General features: G+C 36.7%; 1 protein-coding gene across 50 annotated transcripts in view; it reads right to left on the bottom strand.

Annotated features, from left to right (window-relative positions):
* PARD3 (par-3 family cell polarity regulator) overlaps window positions 1–26,195 on the bottom strand; it is a 646,585-nt gene that overhangs the window by 225,253 nt on the left and 395,137 nt on the right. For 30 of the 50 annotated variants that reach the window (XR_011999915.1, XR_011999914.1, XR_011999912.1 and 27 more), the window contains 3 exons: window positions 24,690–24,728; window positions 9,657–9,845; window positions 8,171–8,341 (listed from right to left, as the gene is read on the bottom strand). Coding sequence is in view for 45 of the 50 variants with exons in the window: in XM_072749213.1 (XP_072605314.1) it covers window positions 8,171–8,341; window positions 9,657–9,845; window positions 24,690–24,728 (399 nt within the window). In the remaining 5 variants the exon portion in view is untranslated. The remainder of the gene's footprint in view (window positions 1–8,170; window positions 8,342–9,656; window positions 9,846–24,689; window positions 24,729–26,195) is intronic. The other 20 variants (XR_011999913.1, XM_072749229.1, XM_072749200.1 and 17 more) reach the window with 1 other exon arrangement.

Raw genomic sequence — 26,195 nt, 5'->3', positions numbered from 1 at the left:
GTGCCATTTTACACTGTGCCTCCCATGAAGTTCTGTCAGATTGCAACCACTGGAGGAAAAATATGTATATTAAAAGCTTTTTTTAAAACTTATTTTGCTGCTTATTTTTTCAATTTGACTGCCAGTATCTATTGAAGTCAATTGAAGTTACGGTTTAATTCAGAATTCTTTATGAGATGCTGCTCTGTACAAAGCATGCTTTACCAGAATGGAAGCTGGAGCTAAGCTGTACGTTTTATGTCTATAGTACGTAAATACACCTAACAATTGACACCCATCTCCACCTGTGCTGGTGGAATTATGACCTTCTCCGTAAGACCTAAAGACCACTTTGTGAGCTCAAGGTGTCCTGAACAGTTCACTGAGCCTAAATTTCTTCTGCTAAGAATTGGGAAAAAATCATTCTACTCTCTTGTTATAAGCTTAAATATAAGATGGTGAGTACCTGAAAAAGCCACTTTAATAATACACAAACAATATAGAAGGACCAAATATTCCAATGAAGCAAAGATGTATATGTCACAAACATAAACAATCTACTGCATATGCAAAGAATATAGGTCAATTTCCATCACTAAGATTTAAAGCAGGATGTGGCATTCTTTAGAACAGCTGTGCCTTGTAAGTCAGATTCTTCACAAAAATATATGAATAAGGAACCTATGTTCCTAAGGGCTTGGAACAAATCTGCCTCAAGGAGTAACAAAGCACACTTAACAGCAATCCTCCAAACGTGGGCTCTGAGGTTAACATCATCAACTAATATCTTATAGGCTGTGGTGCTCGCTAGAAGCCAGAGACAAAGGGGGCTTGGCTGGGAGGGGCTGGTGGTGGCAGTGGAGAGGGGGGTGTGCACCGCAGCACAACATGGCCAAGTGGGAGAGAGGACCACACATCCCAAACAGAGGAAACCACAACGGTGGAGGTTCCTTCATCGGAACAAATTATTATTTCTGTTAGAAGCTATCATCTGTTTAATATAAATGAGATATTTAATGAAGTTCTGAATTGTAGACTTATCTCTCCCAGTTTGATAAGCACTGGGGAGATTTAATGCATTGAAGGGTCAACACAATTACAATTGGAGGCACGTCAGCTTGTAGGAGAATAATAAATTCACAGCACTAGTGAATTAGACTCAGTAAGGTTTAAATTGTGAAATGAGGACTTGCTTTATTAGTTTTGTTTTTTTTTTTATTGTAGATTACAACTGACAGCTTCACAGAAAAGTAAATTAAATATTCAAGGTCTCTGATGTAGAAAAATAAAAGAACATTTTCTGAAAGAATACTATGCCTCAATTCCAAGGGACGTTGGGGAGGTAAAAACAAAAACAAACAAAAGCAATACCCTGTGCCTATAAGAACAAGTTATGTCCGAACATTCTAAATGAGCACATATACAGTAAAGTGACTTGCGATCCAAGCCTCTATACAAGACCTGCTTGCTGTACAATTTACTTTATCATAAGACAAACAATATATCTTCACATTTGTTTAACAGATACATTTAATAGAACTAGATAACTGCAATTTTCTAGATGATAAAATCCTTAAAAAGCTATTCATGAGAAATTCCCAACTAATCTAAGATGCTATTTTAGAATTTCAGAAAATCAAATAAAAATTCCATTTAAAAAAAGCACATGCAGGCTTTCTAGAGAAAAAAAACAGTAAGGTGTCTGTTCAGAAAGAACTTCACACTTGAACGTTTTCATGGGAAAGATTCTACACCTCCCCTACCTCCCTAACCATGTCTAATTTACATCTCAAAAGACAGATTTAAATGAAGACATCAGCAGCCTACTACATAAATATTTAACAGAAGATTCAATGCCTTTTAATTTCTTAAAAAAAAAAAAAACACATTGGGATGCACAGTTTTAAGTCTTTTGATGATTTTTTTGTTGTTGTTGCAAGAAAAAGAGTTTAAGAGCAAGAAACATGCCACAGGGACACGATGGCAGCACAGAAGAGAAGCAGAGCAAGGGGGTTGTGGAGGAGTGGCCCAGGGTGGTCTGCAAGCTGGGGTGTGCCCAGGCCCTGTAAGCCTCCTTACATAAAAACCTTCTCCGAATTAAAGTTAATTAGAAGAAACTAAAATAAGAGAACTACAGTTTTCACTTTGTGGCTTGTTGTTTAAGCTACAAAAATGTTCTCTGATCTAACTTAATTCAGTCCTAGGTTGGGGTAGTTGTGCTGGTAGCTCTACCTCTAGAAAAACAGGAAAGCCTTTCTGCCTATTAGAGAAAAATTATTTCTCAGCTGCAGCATAAGCACTCATATTGGGTAGCAGTGAAGAGGGATACAGTCTTTTTCTAAGTAATACTGAAACAAATGTACATCACAGGTCAAAAAACATCTTATACTCCTTGACCCGGCCTTTTATTCACTTTGTGGTCACTGCCCTCACAAAATAATAAGCTAAGTATATATCAAAGATTGATATGAGTCAGTATTTATCATAACATTATTTACAAAGGTATAAAATTGGAAATGACTCCAAAACTGAAAAGCAATGTAAATGCAGTCCACACTTAGGAAAGATATTCATATGATCATATATTGCTTGTATAATCAGAAAATAACAAATAGTATACCATAACAAAGAAACTGGATTTTGTCCAATAAATACGCTTCCCATTAGATACTTGGATTACTTTTCTTAGGAAAATTTAAAATCTTGGCTTCTTTTAAAAACTAATATATTTTCTGCAGGGTTTAGCAAATTCTCATGTTGTTGTAGGTAAGCATGAATGGGTCAAATGATGTGTTTCACGTAAAGAAAATGTATCCCACCATCTTATGAGCACTGAAAATCTGGCACAGATCTGATCTTACAGCAAACCAAAGACTGGGTTCTAGGTAGTAACTGGCACAATCTTATTTACTTAATATTTCAGTATTTATGGGCTTCCTCTATAATATCTCCAGTGTCTGGCACAGAGCCAGTACCAGATGAATAATTTAATTTCCAAAAGAATGACTCAGATTTTCCTCAAAATGGTTTGGAGGAAATGGTTTATACATACTAGGCCATGTAGAAGTAGGCCTAGAGGTGAGGGCACAGCATAATAATGAAATTAGAAGAAAGTTAGACTAGATTACAATGATATATTGTGGAAGGTACTAATATCCAAAGGACAGGTAAACACAAAACAATGAATAAAAAGATAGGCTTGAGTTTTGGAAGAGTGGCCATGGCTTTAGGGTCCTGTTTCAGGTTCTGTTGTCATGCAGGACATTTCATCTCCTTGGCCTCTGCAGTGGGCAGCAAGGATCAGGGACATAGCAGAAGCTCCCCAAGTCATCCTGCCTATAAATGACAGACCCAGAATGTAACTATTTGATGCTAAAGCCCATGCTTTTATTGTATGCTATTTCCTAACACAGTCAGAATATAAATTGCCTGAAGCACACAATCACAGTCAATCAGGTCCACTCACATGTGTAAGAGGAATGGGCACCTTGCTTCTAAATTATTTTGCCACGACCTTGGCCTTTCAGCCATTAAGCAAATCACTTGACCTCTCTGCATTTATTTCTTAATACATAAAGTGAAGAGAATCATAAATGATACCTTAGGCCCCTTCCTATTTTAATATAGCTTTCTAATTCTAAGAGGATTAAACCCACGGAGAGAACTCATTTTAAAGTAGTCCTTGATGTTGAAATCCTTCAGTCTAAGACAAGGCTCACCTGGTCACATTGTCTACTGGTACTAAGACGTCTTTATATGAAATCATATCTAAAAGAGATGGAATGAAATGACCGCAAGCAATGTTAAACTGCAGTCATTTCTACAAATATTCATTTCCTTGGAACGTCTATAATCAGCGTAATTGTCATACCCAGGTTATTTTCAATCCTCAAGGAATGATGTCAAGTATTTATTCCCCGGTCCCTCTACTCTCCTTCAAAGTCCTCAACAAACGCATCCTTTCTGATGACAACCACCATTTCTGCCTCTTGCTTTATGTATTCTGTCCAATAGAAAAGACTTCAGAAGGAACTTAAGAAGTTTTTCTCCAAGAAAGCTAATCTATCAATTAGGAACACAAAACAAAGGGAAGCCATTTCTCTCTTTTTCTTTTTTTCTTAAAGAAATAACTATCGCTTATGAGATGATTTTAAATGTGCTTAAGTAAGAACATTAGATCTAAGGGAAGCAAAGGAAATCTAGAATCACTGCCAAAATGTTAATCTGGTTCCCATGCCGAATGGTTTATTTTTTTAAGAACTTCAGTTTCTAGTGGTAACTAAGTTATCTTTTCTTCTAACACCACCAACCCCCAGCTCCCCAGGATTATTTCCCTTGTCATTCAGTCTGTGCTAAGGTGTCAGCTCTGGGTTGGACACTGAGTGACAGAGAGAGGGACGTGGCAGGTAGACAGCCAGCTCAGAACTTACAGTTCCTCTAAAAGAAAACCAAAAAGGAAACCATGACAGGGTAATTGCTGTTAGATGAAGGTAAGTAGTTGGACGAGGGAATACACTGGTGAGAGAAACGAAAATCCAAAAGCTGTCTTTGGGAGGACAAGGAGCAGAATGTCCCGAAGGCGGGACAGTATCATGTGTCTGAGAAAGTGCAAGTGGTGTGGAGGAGCTCCTGCAGACCCTGCAGGGACAGGCCGGAGGGGCCTGGACATCAGCCCTGCATGGCCCTGGGGGCCAAGTGATGGAGGCTGGCGCCTGTCCTGGAGAGGCGGCACACCTCCAGGAGGGACTCTGGCTGGGAGTGACACAAGAAGCATGTTTTGTGGGAAAATCTGCCTTCTTGCAATGGGACAAAGGGGCGGGACTTGGGGCGACAGCAGAGGGGCTGGAGGAGAGACTCGAGGACAGAGAGAGATTCTGGAGGCAGGGGATACCAAGATAGGGAAGGCATCTGAGAGGTCCATCTCCAGCTTCTTCCACAACCATAGAGGGGCAGGGAGGGTTACGGGGCTCAGGCGGGTGGCGGGCAAGCCCACTGTGGGAGGTTCTCAGGGAGGAACTGGTTTTGAAGAAAAGGCATAAATAAAATTTGGGGTACCTGGTGAATTAGGAGCTTGAGCGACACACTGGCAAGTATCAGGAACTAGAACAGGATTCTGAGCCAGAAACAGGGCTGTGCGAATCGTGGTAACATGAGTGGCACCTGAAGATCTCCCGGGAGCACCTCCTGTGGCCTCAGAGGAACGAGCCCGGGAAGACCTATGACACACACCAACCACACAGAGCAGTGGAAATCAAGGAACCCCAAGAAGAGAAAAGAGTCGGAGTGAAATAGGAGAAAAATAAGGAATACAGATAAGATGATTCAAGATCAGCAGCATTCCAAGATTCCCAAGAGGCCAAGCAAAGGAGACTGAGAACCTTCCAGAGGATGTCTCACACATGCTGCATAGTTAAATGAGGGTAAGATGACGATACCTACTGTGAAGAGTGAGCAATTTTTGAAAAGAAAACACTAAGAGGATATATGGCACTTCCCACATATAAGAAAAGGGCAAGGAAAGACGTGACAAAATACAAACCATTCTCTTCAAATTCTCATCTCCTCTGACTTGAAATTAGGTATGCAAACCCTTGATTTAAAGACGAGTTAGTAAAATATACTTTTGTGATACTGTCAAAGACTGGACTCCATGGCTGACTAATTGACCCAGAAGGAGGGAACTCAAGCACATTATTTTGGCTTGAGGTTCATTCATGACAAGATACTGTATGCTTATATAAATATTTACTGTAATGTAATTTACACATACTCTCTTATAATTCAGGGAGATGTTTTTCCAAAGGTAATATATAAGTACAACAGCAGCAAAATTATGTCTTAGGCCTTATGGGAAGCTGAACTGAGCTCTTCTGTCTTCATAAAATTCTTTAGTTAAACCCTGTCAGTACAAAAGGCTTCTCAGTAGTATTACAAAAAAGCACAGCACTCATGATAAGATTTTTTTTATATAATTGTTTTATAAGCTTATACTCTCCTAAGAAATAGTAATAACTGGCAGTGTATGAAAATGATACCATAAGCAATATTGAATATTAAAGTCTATTAGTGCCTATTGCAGCTGTTAACTTTACTTAAATCATTTCATTCACATAAATTCATATGCAGAAGTAAATGAGACACAGAGATATTTCAGTGGGATTCCAATTTCATGTGTTTTACAGGACAGTGGGGAATAAAATCAGTGCTTTTATCAAAACATTTTCAGGCTGGCACAGGTTTACTTTGCTACTGTTTGGGGAATAACAGGGAATCATCTGAATCAGAGGATGTGGGCCTTTGGTACATTTCTTAATGTTGTAAGTGTTCCCAGAACATCCAATGCTTTTCTGTGAAGGAAAACTTTGAGAAGATGTTTACAAATTTTAATTTATTTTTAAAGAGACTGAGAATATGATATATTCTCCAGGAGATTATAAGTTCTATGAGAGAAGGAGCCTCATCTGTTTTTATTCACTGCCATATCCCAAAGATCTAACACATTTCCTGAATACAGTAGATGCTCAATAAACATCTGTCAAATGAATGCTGTCCTGTGAACATGAAATTTTTCAGTTTTAGAAAAAGACCTAATAAAGAACACTGTGCTTGTGAACTTACTGTGAAGGATTTTTCAACTAGCACTTTACAGGACTTATATTAGAATCAGTTCATAATTTCTGGCAATGAATAAAAACTACATTATTCAAGAAAGCCATTCCAGTAACTTACTCTGAGGGATTAGCATTTATATTTACTTTATGAAAGTGAATTTTTTATGTCCCCCCGTTCCCCATTCTGAGATTTTTAGTGAAGCTTACATTGTTCTTTAGTTGCTATGGAAATTTATTTGTTAATTATTATTAACAAATTCTCCACTTGAAAAATAAATACAATAAAGAAATAAGTCAATAGTCAATAAACTTTCCAAAATTGGTCACCTCTACACTGACTACCTTTCATTGCATATTTATGAATGTATTACAGGATGGCATGAGTGAACAACACAACCTAAATAGCTCATTTATATATATAACATAGATTTTTAAATTAAGAAAAACACTTAAATAATTTAGATATAATTTTCAGTTTGTATGATTTCCTAGTCATTTCCCTTTAGTTGATTTAAAAATGTGGGGAGTTGAGCATTGATTAAAAACAAAAACAAACTCTACATTTTTAATAAGATTTGCTCTGTAAATTCTCAGCTCCCACCTATTTCCTATAGTTAGCATATGATTTATAATAGATCTATGAACCTGTTTTTTTCCCAAGGTCTAATATTTTCAAATCAACATATTATTCCTTTCGAATGCCCCACTGTGCCAGAAAGTTATGTCTCTATTTACTCTTTTTTTTCTATTTGCGAAAACAGAGGATCACAACCTTCAGGAGAGGATATGGTTCCTGCTCCTTTTTTTTTTGTTTTGTTTTAAAGATTTTATTTATTTATTCATGAGGGAGGCAGAGACACAGGAGAAGCAGGCTCCACACAGGTAGCCTGACATGGGACTCGATCCCGGGTCTCTAGGATCACCCCATAGGCCGAGGGCGGCACTAAACTGCTGAGCTACCCGGGCTGCCCAATTCCTACTCCTAATTATGCACTACTGCAGATATTTAGAACCAACCGTGACATTATACAATAGATATCACTCAAAAAGCATGCACTCAAGGGGAAAATACTCAACTCCATATTGAAAGACCTGGGGGACACAGGGAACAGAAGGGGAGACTTACACTTTCAACAATGTCACAAGAGAAACAGACTCTCCTGTCAGGGACTTTGAAAGAGGCATCCCATTTTAGATAAACAAATGAACAAGCCATTGTTCTTTCACTGCTTCTCTCTCCTAGATACGACACCCCTGAACAGAAGAGGAACTGTTGGCTCCCAGCAGGAACGTATGGCCCTGTTTTCAAGAAGGGAATCCAGCTAAAGATGCTCTTAAGATACCAGTGTTATTTGGTGAGCTGGCGACAGAAATACTAATGCACACTTAGGAATATTTTGATCATAGAATTAAGAGAGCAAATCACAGTCCAGTCAATACAATAAAAAGAGCAATGATAATTTTACAGTATTTTGAAGTAAAGTACCAGGTCCTGTCATCCTTTGTCCAATATTAGGACAAAACTTAGTCTTATTACAATTTCAAATACTAGCGTCTTCTTTTTATTTGCTATGCTTTACCTCATTGCACTTGCTTATTCGCCTCGCAACAATGAGCTGGATCATTCCTCGCTTGTTCCCTTCAGTGGACATAGATCTTCTGAGGGTTTCCATGGCGTCTTGGTTTGTCTTGCCCAACAGGGATTCTCCATTCACTGCTATCAGTTGATCATTCACCCGAAGCCTTCCATCCTGGGAAGAAAACAGGTAGAAATAAGTGCTATTAAATAGTCTATTATAAAAGAAGTTGCTTTCTCTTTAGTAAAAAAAAAAAAAAGAAAGAAAGAAAAAGAAAAGGTAATAAAAACATGAGGAAAGAAAGGGGGCTTTAATCCTAATGGATTATGCGCAATTGAACACGAGCACAATAACGTCTAAGCAGCCACTGCAGCCTGTGTCTATTTCAATCATTTATACATTTGTAAATCAAGTCATTATCATAATCTGTTTACCAAAATAGCATACTAATTCAAGGGACACAAAGTGATTATTTTCTTGCTTCCAGAGACACCCATAGAGGTTATTTACAACCCAAGACAAGAAAAAGCTCAAGGCTGTTAGATAATTGCAGAGAAGGGTCCCCTTAGCAAACAGGCAGGAAACTTGCTCTCCACTGGCAAACATACTAAGTGACCCACAGGGAAGGGGAGAGGGGAAAGATGAGCCTTCCTGTGGGGAAGCTCTGTGCCCAGAATGATGCTAAATCTTTGCATGGATTATCTTCTTTCAACTGCAATGATTACGGCCTGTAAATTCTGTGAGACAAAAAAAAATGGGTACTTGAAGCTATGGATTCCATCCTAAAATGAGAGATCATGATTTCTATTAGTCTGATCACGAATGGAGGATTATGAAGAACACACAAGGCATCTGGTAAGCTTTACAGCGTATCAGAACCTGCCACTCCAAAACATGCCATTTTATTAGCACAAGGACTTTTGGGAGCTTCAGGCACCTGAGGAGGGGCAGATCAGGAGGAGCTCTCTACTCTCCCCATCTCTGGCTAAGTGCAGGGCACAGCATTCCTCTTAGGAAGATGTCCCCTCTCCTATCTCAAACCAGGAAGAGAACGATCCTCATCACTAGAGACAGCGCTGGCACCCTGAGAGGAGTCAGGCTACAAAACAGACTGTACAAAAGAAACCTTATCTACCACTAGTTTCTGCCATACACTGACTATCCCACAACTGACCTCCCCTAGAAGCCCAAACATCCTTCTTTGGTCTAATCACTGTTCCACAATTCATTGCCCTTTAGATTCTGTCATTTCTGTAGAGCCCCTGTACACGAAACATTTTTATATTAACATTGATAAAATTTGTAAACATGTTCTGTCCACCTGTCTTTTGCCAGTTTAATTCACAGGCCATAGAAACAGAACATAAGAGGGTAAGTACTCTCCACTCCCCACACACACAGTGTAGATGTTTCCAAGATAGGAACAGGGTTGTAATAAAAAATTGTTTTGTTAATGGACATGAGCTGAGTAAAGTCAACATTTGCTTACTTTAGATGCTGCTCCTCCATTAATGATGGACTTGACGAAGATCCCCAAATCTGCATGATTCTCTTTTGACCGGTTACCTTTGACACTGACCCCAAGACCAGCTGATCCCGAATCATTCAGTGGAACTTCAAATGTCAGAAATTCCCTGGTGCCATCAGGTGTGAGAACAATATCCTCATCTTCTGCTTTCTAATAGGAAACAAAATTGCATGGCATGTTATATTCCAATGTTCCTTTCTCACAGCTCTCACAGGCACAGTATTTCCACCAAAGTTCCATAACAAGATCCATATAACAGTGCATCTGCACCCCCTCCAGATGATTCCTGGAACCAGCTGTTAATATTTTTATGTGGCACTTGTTTCAATATTGAAACAAACTCAAACCAGATTCTGAGAAATGTATGGAAAAATACAGCTGAAGACTGAAGACATGTGGTCTCCAAGAGTTTGTGATTTTGTGTTTTGTTTCCGTTTTTGTTTTTGGTCTGTTTATATAACCTAAACCACAGGAGGAAAACAGTAACAGCAGGAATCAAAATAAATATAATTCATTTGTCCTTTTATTGACTAGGAATTTTTGATGTTAAGAGTTTAATGTTCACTAATAGTCTATAATTTTATTCACAATTAATAGTAGGTTCTGATGATACAAAGCCAGCAGAAACGTGTATTCATTTTCAGAGAGCCACTAGAGAGCTTTACTCTCCAACATGTGTGAGAAACAAAATCAGAGGACACCTTTTTTCAACACTGGCATGCCTCTGACAGCTGGGGGCTATTCTCCAAGCAATATGGTGTCACTAATTAGTTTTGTCTGCAAACTTTGATTTCATAATTGTATAGACATCACTGCACAAGAAGACTGTTTCAGGATACAACATGTTTAAGACACACAAACTCCTGCCCATCTCCCTTAAACCAGTGAGGGAGAACTGGAAGCTGAAAGTAGAGCCTGAGAAACTGCAGGGAGAGGACCTGTTCTGTCACTCCCCCAGGGCCCGCCAGTGGGCACCTGACCCACCCGCCCCTACCCTGGTCATCTCAAATTGGTAAGGGCAGATTTCTCTTTCAAAGTTAGTACTTCAATCAATCAATCAATCAATCAATAACAAAGTTAGTACTTCCAACCACATAAGAACTATGAGACACAAACTCTTCAAATCACAGTTAAACGCCTCATCTAATCCTACCACATGCTTCTGCTCTTTTTCCAATTTTGTAATATTTCTCCAGCATCCACCTAATCACTCAGGCTAGAATTATCAAATTATCATTGAGAAATAGCTAAACAACTTATGGTACATAATTAAACTAGACTCTAATGCAATCCTGTAAAATGTGCTTTTAAAAGAATGTTCAATTGCACACATGAAAGTAGGTTCTATAGCATACAGCCATGTGGGTAGACTTCAATTTTCTTCTCTTTGGCCCAATAAATTTTTAAATTTTTCTAATAACAATTGAAATTGACATAATAATGATTTTTTTTTTATTTGAGGATTTAACATCGTAACTAGATGAAATAATTTTTGGAAGTATAGCATTTATCAATAAAAGATTATTTTTAAGATTATCATAATACATAAGGTATTTTTTTAAATCTCAAAATCCATAATAATGTGATTTATAAAGTGATATTTCTAATTTACTAATGTCCTATGTTAACATTTTATGGTAGGACATTCTTTGTGCCATCTTTGCTAAAGCCAACCTCACACTTATCAGGTCAGGGTATGTAACCAAAAGCAAATAAATAAAATAATTAATATGTTAAAATCAGGAAAACTATACAATAAAGAATGCAAAATAAGAACGACTTGAAAAGATACAGACAATAGCTATGTTAACTATACCAAGCAAATACATTTTGGTGTCAAAGTAAAAATCAAGCCTAACCCTGCTCATTATAATAATGTTTATATTTAAAATATTCCCAAAGAATAATTATAACTCAAAACCTATGCATTAGAGATATCAAATACTTATAACAAATATTAATATAATGCATATTTACTATACAGCTATCTCAATATAAAATCTCTTATAAAAACACTGTATAAGTGAATTTTGATGCCTGAAATAAAAAATTTCAAAACATGCCATAGTGCCCTTCAGAATTATTTCAAATTCAGAAGTAATTAAAGGTAAAATATATTTTGTGAATCAGAATCGGGATTTATACTCCTGGAAAAGTTGCCTTTAAAATGGTATAAAACCACAGATAGTCCTTAGCTGGGCACATTTAGGTGTGATCATTGAATACATTTGTTTGCCTCAAGTCTGGAAGGTTCTTAATTGTGACTTACTGATTTAGATCTTCAGTTTGGCTTTTTAATGTTTACTGATTTTCACATTTCCATGATGTTTTATTAAGGCTTAAAATTCTCATTTATTTTTCTACTTGAAAAATCAAGATAAGGAGCTGACTGAATATATGAAGAAAAATTTTAATCAAGTTGGAATCATTTCCTGACATGCCCTACTCTGAACCTGTCTTAAAGGAGACTATTTTCTCCACAGGAAAGTTTCATTTATTATGAAAACTGCAGGATGGGAATAATATTCTTTTTCAGCTTTCTTATCAAGTCTTAAAAGTCATTATTATCATTAAAAACATTTAAGTGAGAGATTGTACTTTCCTTTGATATTTCATTATTAATCCATTTGGCTCTTGACATAAGACTGAAATTAATGCCAGCTTTTAGAACTTAATTTTCAGGCAGCCGAATGTTTTAAAAAATTTGCTCTTCAAAAACCATTTTAAATGCCATATTATAGAGAACTTTTTATGGAGTCTTCTAGTATAGAGATCTCTTCATTCTATACAAAGAAGCAGCTACTTTTCTATCACCTTGACTGTTTCCATCCAGATTCTATATTTTACAACTGAGTCAAATTCTTTCTACGAAAACACAATAAGTGTATTTTCTTTCATTTGCCTCTGGAGCCATTTGTAGGACCATGTCGCTCAAGCTCATATCATGTCCCTCATGCACACACATGTATGAACACTCCAAGTGACTTTTTGCATTGATGCAACCTGTCTTTTTTTTTTTTCCTTTGACCTTTGGCATTTTTGTTAAGCATACTAGAAGCAGGAAACCTGCAGAATGGGCAGTATGAAAGCTATTTGCTTTCCTACTATCCTCAGAGCAGCAGCAAAGATGCACACTTCTATCTACAGTGAGACAGAACAATAGCCACAGATGTGCAGCACCAAGGCCCAACCAGTGGTCCCAATAGCTGTGGGAAACAGCTGGTCCACAGGTCCCTCTGAGCCTGGTTAATCTGAAAAATGGGTAGATCTACAGGAGAGTGAGGGGGGAAAAGTTGATTATCTTAAGTAGCTGAGAAATAATCATGAGTAGAGTGATCTCTCAGCCTCAATATATTAAGATTTTTATAAGATCACACAAATTATGAAAAGAGGCAAAAGAAACATGGTGTGTATACATGTCATTGGAGTCCCTAAAATAATAGATTTCAGGCTCAGCAAAGAAATACATGATTTAACATCCTGCCATTTGTGAAACAGAAGGAAATAAATATATAAAATCTGCCTTCAGTGCCTGCTAATATACTGGTTTGGGCCCCAGTTTCTGACACAGAGCCCCTAAAACCCTTGTAATTTCCTATTAAGAGTGTCTGACACAGAGCTCCTAAATCCCTTGGGATTTTTCTGGAAGCTAGGGGCATCTTTTTTCTAATGAGGTGATATTTGGTGGATTCCTCAGTGGCTCCTGAAGGGGTCTGGTCATCAGAAAGAGCAAGCCATGATTAGAAGTTTAGAACTTACTCATTCTCCAAAAAAAGGAGAGGGGCTGAAAATAGAGTTAATAACTGATCATGCCTACTGATGAGGCCTACAGAAAAATCCCAAAAGTTTGAGGTTCAGAGAGCTTCCAGGTTGACAAACATATCTACATACCAGAATAGAGGCACATCCCAAATCCAAAGGGACAGTAGCTTCTGAGCTTGGAACTTGCAAATTTTGCCCTAAATATTTCTTCATCCGGTTTGCTACTTGTGCCCTTTGAAATATACTTTGTAAGAAATTCGCAAAAGTAAACTGTGTTCTGGTTCTGTGAGTTGCTTCAACAGATTATCAAACCCAAGGGGATGGTCATAGGAGCCTCTGATTTGTAGCCAAGTCAGACAGAGGTTGTGGGTACCCTGGTGACCAACTACTTCCTTATGGCATCTGAGTGGGAAGTAATCTGTGGGACTGAGCCACTATCTTGTGAGGTCTACACTAACTCCAGACAGTATGAGAAGTATATGGTGGAAGAACTCACACTTCTGATGTCGGAAGTGTTGTGAGTGGCAGCACAGAAATAACAGCAGAGTTATATGTTGCTCATTGCCCCCCTGTAATTTATTGACTTCTCTCCCACTCCCTTTTCCATTGAGTTAACTTCATTATTCCACAAACGTGATAAATTAAGAACAAAAAGATGAACACTACCACAAAAATAAGGAGATACAAATAAGCAATTCATTAAAGAAAGATGAGTGAATAAAAAAAAAGGTAAAATAATTTACTGGTAACAAAAGACATGGAATCAACAAAAGTCATCAATCTACTGAAGAAAATCGCTTTAAGTAATGATATATACAAGAAAGCAGAAGACATGGTGAAATGAGCACTTTCCTGCACTACTGGTAAAATGTAAAAAGGCACTACATTTATAGAAGTCAATTTGATAATGCTTATCCACAGCCTCTGCAGTTTGCTTATTGTTTAATCCCAAAAACAGTACTTTAGTAATATGTTCTAAAAAACTGTGATCAAGAACAAAGATTTAACTGTTAAGATGTTCACCACTTTAATATGATAGCTAAAAAATAAGAAAAACGTACATGTATGATATTAAGTAAATTAAAATATACTTATATCATGTAATACTATTTAGCTGTTAAAGTATCTTCAAAAAGTGTCCCATTTGGTGGGACAGAGAAACATTTATGACTAAGAAACTGGGTTTTATCCGGTGAGCTTTCTTAATTTCTAATGCTTCACCCATCAGCCTGATACTCTATTTTAATAAATTGTTTAATGTCTGCCTTTTCATATCAGGAAAAGCTTTAGGAGGAAGGGACATATCAGTCCTCCTGCTTGGACCATGACATTTATTAGGTACATGATATGTGCCTGGGACAAGATATCTATTAGCTACACAAGAAGGAAATCATTTAAACACACACACACACACACACACACACACACACACACACATCAAAATGGTGGCACTGAAGTCACGTAATTGCGGGTGATTTTTTCTTCTTATACTTGACTGATGATTTTTGTACCATCCATTATACACTACGTTTTGTAATATAAAAACCCCATTGCGTGTCATTTCTTTAATTCTTCTTCCTCTTCCAAAACCCAGCATGGGAAAGAAGGGATAGGAGCATGGTTATAAATGTTGGGCAAGGGCTGGTGCTCAGAAGGGATACCACAGTCCTTACAAAACCAATATGCCCTGGTAGCAGCACATCACATTCTCAGGCTAACAAAAGGCTGGCAGAAGTTAAAGGGAGATTACATTCATTCAGCACAAAGAGATTAAATAGTACGCAGTTATCACAAATAGGAACAACGATTCATGTTTTTAATTAAGAGGAGGATTTTTTAAATGGAGAAGTTATTTTGGTTTTATTTTATTTTTTGCCTAAAAGATTGGCCCAAAGTTTAAGTTATATATTTTAATTTATCCTATATGTGAGATGAATATTTACACACATTATCTGTTGCTGATATGTTAAGGTTACTTATTATTATTAGCAAAGTCAAAATGTCACATCTGGCCTTACTAGACTCCATTCTAAATCAAATGGTAGATGTAAAATAAGTAAAATTTAAAGAATGTATTTGCTTAGTAATACAAGTACTGATAACAGGTATTAATCTGTAATGTAAAGTTAGGAGGAAAATCCTTATCATATTAAAAAATATCATACCAGGGATACCTGGGTGGCTCAGTGGTTGAGCATCTGTCTGCCTTTGGCTCAGGGCATGATCCCCAGGACCTGGGATCGAGTCCCACATTGGGCTCCTCTTGGGGAGCCTGCTTCTCCCTCTGCCATGTCTCTGTCTCTGTGTTCTCTCATGAATAAATAAATAAATAATAAAAATAAAATCTTAAAAAAAAAAATCACACCAACCCAAATCGAGGTACATTCTCAAAGAAACTTGCTCTTCAAAAATGAAAAATAAAGATAAAGCTGAAGAAATGTTCCAGATTACATTAGACTGAAGACACTAGACACTTAAATTCCATACATGGCCTTAGTTAGAAACCAGACCAGGATTTGATCATTCACATTCATTCATTCATTCATTCATCTATCTCTGCATACTATAAAGCACATTAATTGGGGTAAGCAATAGTATAACACTGTCAAATCAATGTCAATTTCATGACTTTGGTTACAGGAGGATATGCCCTTGTTTTTAGGACAGACACACTGAAATATTTACAGATAAGGGAAATTACATCAAATTTATTCTCAATTCAGAAAAAATATATATAGTGGGAAGGAAAGGAGGAAAAAGTGGAGGAGGGAGTGGAAGGTGAAAGATTTATTTATTTATTTATTTACTTATTTATTTATTTATGATAGACAGAGAGAGAAAGGCAGAGACACAGGCAGAGGGAGAAGCATGTAGGGATCCTGATGTGGGAACTTGATCCCAGGACCACGATTGAGCCAAAGGCAGATACTCAACCACAGGCATCCCAGAAATACCTTTTATAAAATGAAAATTGTTTTAGGATAGCGCCTAGGATAGCGTCTCCAGGATAGCGCCCTGCGCCAAAGGCAGGCGCAAAACCACTGAGCCACCCAGGGATCCCCTGAAAAATTGTTTTAACGTAAGTTTGAATCAGGGCATCTTGGCTGGCTCAGTCAGAAGAGCATGTGACTCTCAGTTCAAGCCCCATGTTGGTTATAGAGATTACTAAAAAAAAAAAAAAAAAAAAAAAAAAACTTAAAAAAAATAAGTTTGAATCATCTGAATTCAAACTTATTTCATTGAATTATAAGTTTAAAATAATTTTGAGCATTTAAAAACACTAAAAATAGCACGAGATTATATAAAATGCTGACAATAGCAATATTTGCTATTCAAAACCAAAGTATTAAAGCCAACATATGATCAGTGTCTGACAGTATAACTCTTCATCAAAAACTAAAAAAAACCACTTTAATATGTGTTCTCTACAGTATCCACATTATTCCACAAAATAGGGCCTACAAAGTGTTTCATTACGAGTTTAACCCAATTTACACAATGATATAAAGATGTAATGACTCAAAATTCATTCTCATTAAGCTCCCTATTTGCTTTGTTTGACTTGACTGCTTTTTTCTTCCCAGCTTTTTTGAGATATAATTAATATACAACATTATAGACGTTTAAAGAGTGTAATGGGTTCATTTGATACACTGACAAATTGAAAAATGATTACCACCATAGTATTAGTTAACACCAGCATCACATCACATAATTATATATTCTTTCTGTGGTAAGAACAGTTAAGGTCTACTCTCTAAGCAACTTTTAAGTATATAATACAGTATTAATTACAAACACTATTCTGTATATTAAATCCCCAGACCTTATTCATCTTATAACTGGAAGCTTATACTCCTTAACCAACACCTCGTCTTTCCTCCCATCCCCGAGGTCCTGGTAAACATCACTCTAGTCTGTTTCTAGGAGTTTGGCTTCTTTAGATTCCACATATAAGTGATATCACACAATATTTGTCTTTCTGTGACTTCTTTCAAGGAGCATAATGGCCTCAAGGTTCACCCATGTTGTTGCAAATGGCAGGGTGTTCTTCTTTCTTGTGGTTGAGTAACATTCCATTGTATATATACACATATATACACACCACATCTTCTTTAACTATGAATCTACTGATGAATACTTAGGTTGTTTCCATCTCTTGGCTACTGTGAATAATGTTGTAATGAAAAAGGGAGTGTAGATATCTCCGTAAGATCCTGATTTCAATTGCTTTGGATATATATACTCAAAAGTGGGATTGCTAGATCACATGTAGCTCTATTTTTAATTTTATGAAGAACCTTCATACTATCTTCTATCATCGCTGCACCAACTTACATCCTCTCCTACAGTATACAAGGGTTCCCTTTCCTCACTTTTTCCTAACATTTATCTCTAGTCATTTTGATGATAGTTACTTTAAGAGTTGTGAGGTGACTTTTGTGGTTTTGATTTGCATTGTTGATTAACTGATGTTCAGCACTTTCTCATGTATTCTCTGGCCATTTGTATGCCTTCTCTATAAAAACTTCTATTTAGTTCCTCTGCCTATTTTTTAATCACATTGTTTATTTTTTTGCTATTAGGTCAGGTGAGTTCTTCATGTATTCTTGTACTGATGCCCTATCAGAAGTATGATTTGCCAACATGTTTTCCCGTTCTATAGGTTGTCTTTTCATTTTATGGATTTCCTTTCCTGTGCAGAAGCTTTTTAATTTGAGTAGCTATCATTGTTCATTTTTGCTTTCATTCCCTTTGCTTTTGGTGTCAAATTCAAAACTCATCAAGTCCAATGTCAAAGAGCATGTTTTTTTTTTTTTCTTGGAGTTTTATGGTTTCATAAATCCATTTAAATCCTTAATCCATTTTATGTTGATTTTTGTGTATGGTGTAAAATATGAGTTTAGTTTCATTCTTTTGCAGGTGGATATCAAGTTTTCTCAAGACAACTATCCTTTTCCCATTGTATAGTCTTGGGTCCTTTGTTATAAATTAATTGGCCATATATAGATGGGTTCATTTCTGGGTTCTTTATGCTGTTCCATTCACCTATGTGTCTGTTTTTATGCCAATACCATACTGTCTTGATAACTAAAGCTTCATAATGTAGTTTGAAATCAGGAAGTGTAATGACTCTAGCTTAGTTGCTCTTTGTTAAGATTGCTTTGGCTGCTAGGGGTCTTTGGTGTGGTTCAATGTGAATTTTAGTCTCACTTGTCTGTAAAAAATGTCACTGGAATTTTGATAGGGATTGCATTAAATCTGTAGATCACTTTGGGTAGTATATGGACATGTTAACATTTTTAATTCTTTAAATCCATGGGCACAGGGTATCTTTCCATTTATTTGTGTCACCTTCAACTTCTTTCACCAATGTCTTATGGTTTCCAGTGTTCAGATCTTTTACTGTCCTAGTCAAATTTATACCTAGGTATTTTATCTTTTTGATCTTACTGCAAATGGGATAGTTCTCTTAATTTCTTCTACAGTTTTCTCATTTTATGGTGGGGTCCCTATGGTAGCATTTACTTGATCTCCTATAATGATTAAACGAATCTGTTAATGACAATTCTTATTACCTAGCTCATTAAATCTCTAAATCAAGACTAAATCTTCTGAAGTTAGCCTATCAAGATGCCTCTTGATCTTCAGGGAGGTTCTTGAAGACTCCCCAGTCTATTCCTACATTTTCCATAGGGAGAACCCACTAACTCTTTTTGGAATGCATTTTTGAATTCATGACATTCAAGCATGTCTTATCTCCGTGGTCTAGTATCATCTCTAAACGATATTATTTTCTAAAGACCTACTTTTATCTAATGACCCTGAATCTGTTTAACATAAAATTTTATTTGACATGGATCTTACTTAAGAGTTCTTGGGGGGATCCCTGGTGGCGCAGCGGTTTGGCGCCTGCCTTTGGCCCAGGGCGCGATCCTGGAGACCCGGGATCGAATCCCACATCAGGCTCCCGGTGCATGGAGCCTGCTTCTCCCTCTGCCTGTGTCTCTGCCTCTCTCTCTCTCTCTGTGACTATCATAAATAAATAAAAAATTAAAAAAAAAAAAAAGAGTTCTTGGGGAAGGCAGCCCAGGTGGGCTCAGCGGTTTAGCACCGCCTTCAGCCCAGCGTGTGATCCTGGAGACCCCAGATCGAGTCCCATGCCAGGCCCCTGATGGAGCCTGCTTCTCCCTCTGCTCTCTCTGTGTGTGTGTGTCTCTCATGAATAAAGAAATAAAAATCTTTAAAAAAAAAAAAAGTTCTTGGGGAGGTATACCAAGCAGGCCTACATTAGTCCTGTTTGGAGCCAAAGAAGAAACTGGCACTTTGGTTTAGTAAAAAGCCTTACAGCCAACAGGTAAATTCACTACACCTCACTGTGATGTTAATTTTATTATGTCAACTTACAGAGTGTTTTTGAATGAGGCTCATATTTAAATTGATGAACTCTGAATAAAACAGATTGCCCTCTACAATGTGGGTAGGCCTCATTCAATCAGTTAAAAGACAGCTTCCCTGAAGAAAAGATTCTCCAGCCACTGACTACAGACTGCATCTGTACCATTGGCTCTCGTGGGTCTGCAGCCTGCTGACCCCACACTACAGATCTGGACTTGGTGGCCTCAACAATCATGACAGCCATTTACTATACTAAATCTCTTCCTATATATACACATATCCTATTAGTTCTGTTTCTCTGGAGAACCCTGACTAGTACCCCATGTATTGTCTCATCCTACAGGACATCCAAAGGAGAGTGCCTTATTTTAAGTAAATAAACTCAAAGGCAAAGGGAGTCTGTTCAGGTCATAGAGCAAGTGGTGCTGAACCTCTGCTAAATGACTCTGCATTTTGTTCAATTTAGAATAAGTAATTCGAGGGGATCCTACGGTGGCTAAGCGGTTTGGTTTGGATCCTACGGTGGCTAAGCGGTTTGGCGCCTGCCTTTGGCCCAGGACCTGATCCTGGAGTCCCGGGATCGAGTCCCTCATCAGGCTCCCGGCATGGAGCCTGCTTCTCCCTCTGCCTGTGTCTCTGCCCCTCTCTCTCTCTCTCTCTCTCTCTCATGAATGAATTTAAAAAAAAATCTTTAGAATAAGTAATTTGAAACCAGATTTTCTAATCTTAAATGAGGACTTCAACTATTTCCATTGTGACCTTGTACTCTCTAATAGATTAAGTTCTTTTCAGTTTATCTCTCAACTCAGGCAAAGACCCTGCAGGAAAGGCATGACCTGGTGAGAACCAAAACTACCCCTCAGGAAATAAGGACTACCCCGAGTCAGGAGACCCCAGTGTGACAGACCCAAAGACAAGGATCAACCTGACATTCACTGTCCCCCTGTGTGTGTTAGAGGCATTTGGTGAAGTTCTAACAGGAGGCCTGGAGGCCAAGAAAAATGAAGTCATGGCCAGCTACTGAGAAAGTCAGAGGTCTGTCCTGGTAAGACTTGAACAAACTAACAAGAACCTAGATCAAACCAGACAGGCCCAAGATGGCTGACAAAGTAGGCTGGAAACCCCTGCCCAAATAAGGAAGAAAAGGCTCAAATCCAGCTTCTAAGAAATCCCCACCCTAAGTAGTGAATATAACACAACTGTCAGTTGTGTGCTATGTTGTATCTGTCCTGTTATTCTTTCTCATAAGGCCACCAAGACCAAAAGATTTGGGTGACATCATTGGGACAGGATGGGTTGAGGACTCAGGGCTCACCGTCTCCCCAGTTCATGTGGCAACACATGTACGTACCAACCTTTGCTCTCCTTGTATAAACCTGGAAGTATTTTTAGCACATGGGAGACAGTCTTTGAGATATTAGTCCACTATCTTCCCAGTGTTGGCCTCACTAAAATAAATCATTTTCTTGTTTTCACTACCACTCATCTCTCTGCCTCTGGATCTTGTCAGCAAAACTGGTTTGTTTGGGACCCCAAGAGCTAGGTGCTCTGGCCCCCCTTGTGCCCCAGCTATAATCTCCCACTCTCATTAATTAAGATGATATTTAGAAGAGGTATAGGAAACTTATATCTCATAAATTCAAGAGGTCTACTAGTCACTGAACTTACACCTTACCGACGTGTTTTCAATTTCTCAGACTAAATCAGTTATGGGCCATTGTAATAATCAACCAACTAGCAAATTAATTGACTTTTATGACATACCTATTCTCAAGGTGCTTACAATTACCTAAAAGCTTAAATAATATCAGAGATTTTCAAGACCTGAATGAATTTAATGACTTGCCCTCAAAAGGCAGAGGCACAATAAGTCATTTAAAAATGTAACATGAAACCATTAACAAACCAAAATGGTATTAAATTAAATACATAGCAAGAGGAGATACAGAGACACCAATATGAGAAGACATATTAAAAACAAGTAAACAGCAACAACAAAAAAGAAATAAAAAAGAAAATATTTAGAAAAAAAACAAACTGATTTCTGACTCAGCTTGGAAAACTCTCATCAGAAAAAATTTCCATTTATAATCAGAAATCAGACACACATACATATGTATATTTCTTCTTTTGTTAAGGTGACTGAATTGTCATTTACTAGGCCAATTTTCTCATGAACACACAGGCGACTGAGTAGTGGACTGAAAAGGACCTTGGAATTCTCAGTGGAATACCACATTTAAAGCCAATGCCACTTTTTCCCCTCAGTGATTGAAAAGGTCAGGGCTATTCATCAATTTCCTCACCAAGACTGCCTAAATGTTTTGAAAGAACATGCCTATCTTTACAGCTTATAGCATGATTTTCCATCTCACACTGTCCTAGACTTTAACAGGTGGTGATTATGGGCACTGACCCCTCACACAGTAGAAATCCTCATATAACTTTTGACTTCCCCATAAACTTTACTAAATAGCCTTATCAATATCATAAACAGTCAATTAATATATATTTTCTATGTTATATGTATTATGTGCTGTATTCTTACAATAAAGTTTGCTAGAGAAAAGGTTATTAAGAAAATCATAAGAGAAAATACATTTATAATAGTGTAATTATATAAAAAAAAAATCCACATATAAGGGGGTCCACACAGTTCAAACCCTCGTTTGGGGTCAACTATATTTTATTGCATGACAACTTTGTTTTCACAAAAGCTCTAGGATAAGATTCCAACAATAAAGGGGTAGTTATTCACCAAAGGTCATACTGCAAAACACTTCTGCCATTTAGCATTTATCTTCTCACTATTTCACGGTATGTTTATTGCTATACAAAAGTTTTATACAGACAAATCTAAATCTATTTATCTTTTGACATTTTGGTTTTGCCATGCTTAGACAGGCATTCACTACCCAAAGTTAACAGATATTTTCCCATATATTTTTTATTTTTTTATTTATATGTTTATTTTATTTTTCACATATTTTTAATACTTTTTAACATTTAATTTCATAACCAATTTGGGATTTATTTTGGTGTATGATGAGAAAAATAAATCTAACTCTCTAAAGTGAAAGGCTATTATTAACATGAAGTAAACTATCCTTTACAACTATTTTGAAATGCCTTTAACATACATCAGGTCTATCACTGTTAATGTGTTCAAGTGCTCTCTTCATCTATTCCTAGAGCAATATCATGCCATTTTAAGTATTTTAGCTTTACAGTACATTTTGCCATCATTATTGTATATATATATTTTTTTTTTTTATTTTTTTTTTTTTTATTTTATTTTATTTTTTTTTTTTATGTAGTCATACAGAGAGAGAGAGAGAGGCAGAGACATAGGCAGAGGGAGAAGCAGGCTCCATGCACCGGGAGCCTGACGTGGGATTCGATCCCGGGTCTCCAGGATCGCGCCCTGGGCCAAAGGCAGGCGCCAAACCGCTGCGCCACCCAGGGATCCCTCATTATTGTATATAAAATAGTATAAATCACACTTGTGCCTAGTTTAAATTCTTTAAAATCAATCTGATTTCCCCTTCCCTTTCAACTTCCCCACCATACACATAAGCAAATACCATGGTGATTTTGATTAATTATCACTGACCAGTTGATTTTACGAATAAAAATTAAGACCATAAATTTTCTACAACCCATACTTATGAAATGTATAATAATATTCTCAATGTTGTTTACTGATTTTTCTGAGGTTTGATTTGTTATCCATGTTTATAATTATGGAATAATTTTAAATGACATTTTGTTTATTAGGTTCTAAGTTGTCTGCACATGAATGTGTAAAAAAAAAGAACAAACGTGTTAACTATGTCATTAAAATTCTTCATTTTCTAATTTTTTGTCTACATAATATAACAATTTTCAGAAAAATACAGACTAGCATCACCCATGGTAGATATGGTTTTGTTAAATTTTCTCATGACTTATGAGAGTTTGGGATGATATGTTTTTATGCTGTGTTATTGGATGTATAAAGGATCATGAATGTTAAAATTTCTACTGGATATTACATGTCAATATAAAACACCCTCTCTTTTCACCCCATGCTGTGCAGTCACACTAAAACCATACTTTCAGAGACTGAAACGCTTATTTGGCAATTCTTATTTTCATTCCATTAGCATTGCCTGCGAGACTCAACTTACTGCTTTATTTCTAGTCTGTATTAGGATTTGTCTCTTTAACAGGACACAACTATGTTTGCATTTTAATCTAAGCTGTGAGCAGTTACTTTTATTAAGAGAAATTACCCCATTATAATATGCTATATGATAAAATACTTTTTTTATAAAATACTTATAAGTTATTATGACAACTAATACATTGTGCCTAATTACTGACATATCACTTTATTTTCCTCCTTACAATACACTTTTATTGTGCTTTTACCCTCCCTATTTTTCTGTGCCTGAATTGAGTCTTCTTTTTTATTGTTTACTTTGTAGCCACTTAAAATACATTTCACAACTCAAAGTCTTTTATATTTATACCAAACTACTACACTTACCAACTTTTGGTACCTCTTGCTGTGAAGGTGAACAGGAAACTACTTTAACATTTCTCTCTGTTCTATCCTTGTCTATCTAAAGGTAATCCTGAAATACTCTCCATCTGTGGTAGTAGCAATATGTCAGCTTACAATGAGATCACTTTGATCTACATAGTAGATGAACCTACATAGTGAACCTACATAGTATCTATTATGAGCCAGAAAAGGAGAGGACAAGTAACTTCATATTTAATTAGTCAGAAGTTAGTTCCATTTATCTTTCCAACATCTCTGTACCCTGCAAAAGACAAAGCTCTTACCGTTTCTTTTGGAATCTGCATCTGGCTTGGCTCTGCATTCTAGAAGAATTGAAGAAAAATATAAATACAGACTGACCAAAGCCATCTTCAACACACAGGGACACAAAGCTTGACTTTAAAGGAAATTTTGTTGGTCTTTAAAATCCACAAAATATATAGACGGTAGTTATGTTATGGCTGATGTATTACTCAATCTTCCAAACTTTCACTGATGTGGTTATATTATCTTCTGTGTGTGTGGGTGTGTGTTTTAAGAAATTTTTCTAGATGTAAATTTTTACTTGCTCACTCACAGTATATCATGAATTTATTATTTGGAGGAAAGTAAATCTCACTAGACTGGCTCTCTATATGTGGCACTATTTCTAAATCTTTTTTTTTTTTTTAATTTTCCCAACTACATCTAAGTTATAAGGTATATTATAATTCAATAGCTATGCCAGATAATAACAATTTGAGCCACAATCTAAGCCACAAGTACTATACTTTAAAATACTACACAAGTTACATATGTGATTTTTTCACATATTATAGAGTTGCTTTAATTATATAGATATTTAGAGGGCTGACATAAAAAAAAGGCACATATTGATAACAGTATTTTGTTTTAGACACAGAATTTAAACACAGACACCCAAAGAGAGGAGAAGAGTTCTGTTAATTAGATTCAGAGATCATTTTAAATGCACCCCCCCTTTAAGTTTTCAGAATTTTGTTCTTTGAAATCCTAAAAAGCAGCTGCAACATGAATAATAGACTGACGGCCTACTGGCTCACTCCTTAATGAAAAGCTCACAAGCAATAAATTAAATAACCAAGAAAAAAAAAAGGCAGCAGAAGGGAAAAACAGAAGCCTGGAAGATCAAAATTGGACAAGAAGAACCTGAATAACCTTAAGCTGGCTCTATGTTGGCACTAAGTCTAAGAAGGCTGAAGAGCAGTGTTTCAGTTTTGGCAATCTGATAATGCTAACTATTACCCAGGCTAAGATATACTGACGAAGAATTAAAGCTTCATCAAATCACATCTAAAGCTTAGTATTATTTTTTTTAAGGGCTCATTTACAATTTAATAGAGACATCTCCAGATTTAGGATCAGGTGGCCTTTTAAGCATAAAATTGGATAACAGTGGGGGGAAAATGGAAAACTGAATTTAAATTGGGAAATAATGCATTCAACATTTTAAAACAGAAATAAAGACAATTTTATAATTTTCAAAATCTACTTAAAACACAAGTGTTCAGCTTTCAGCCCTATCACAATCAGAAATTCCATGAAATCACAGTAAATTTGTGTCACCAAGGCATGGGGTATTCCCGCACTGAAATATATCTGGCTTATAACAAAAGTCAAATTTTATTAACCAGGACACATTCACACTTGAAATATCAGCCTGAGAGATTCAGGGCTATTTGACAAATTCTGGAACTGTGCCCCTAAAACCTTGCCACTTCAATATATACAAATTAATTGCTGTTTAAAGCTAAAAACGGATGGAAAGAGAT

The sequence above is a fragment of the Vulpes vulpes genome, chromosome 2 (genome assembly GCF_048418805.1).
Source record: "Vulpes vulpes isolate BD-2025 chromosome 2, VulVul3, whole genome shotgun sequence".
Taxonomy (NCBI): domain Eukaryota; kingdom Metazoa; phylum Chordata; class Mammalia; order Carnivora; family Canidae; genus Vulpes; species Vulpes vulpes.
Note: the sequence above shows the minus strand (reverse complement) of the source record. Positions and strands in the feature narration are given on the sequence as shown.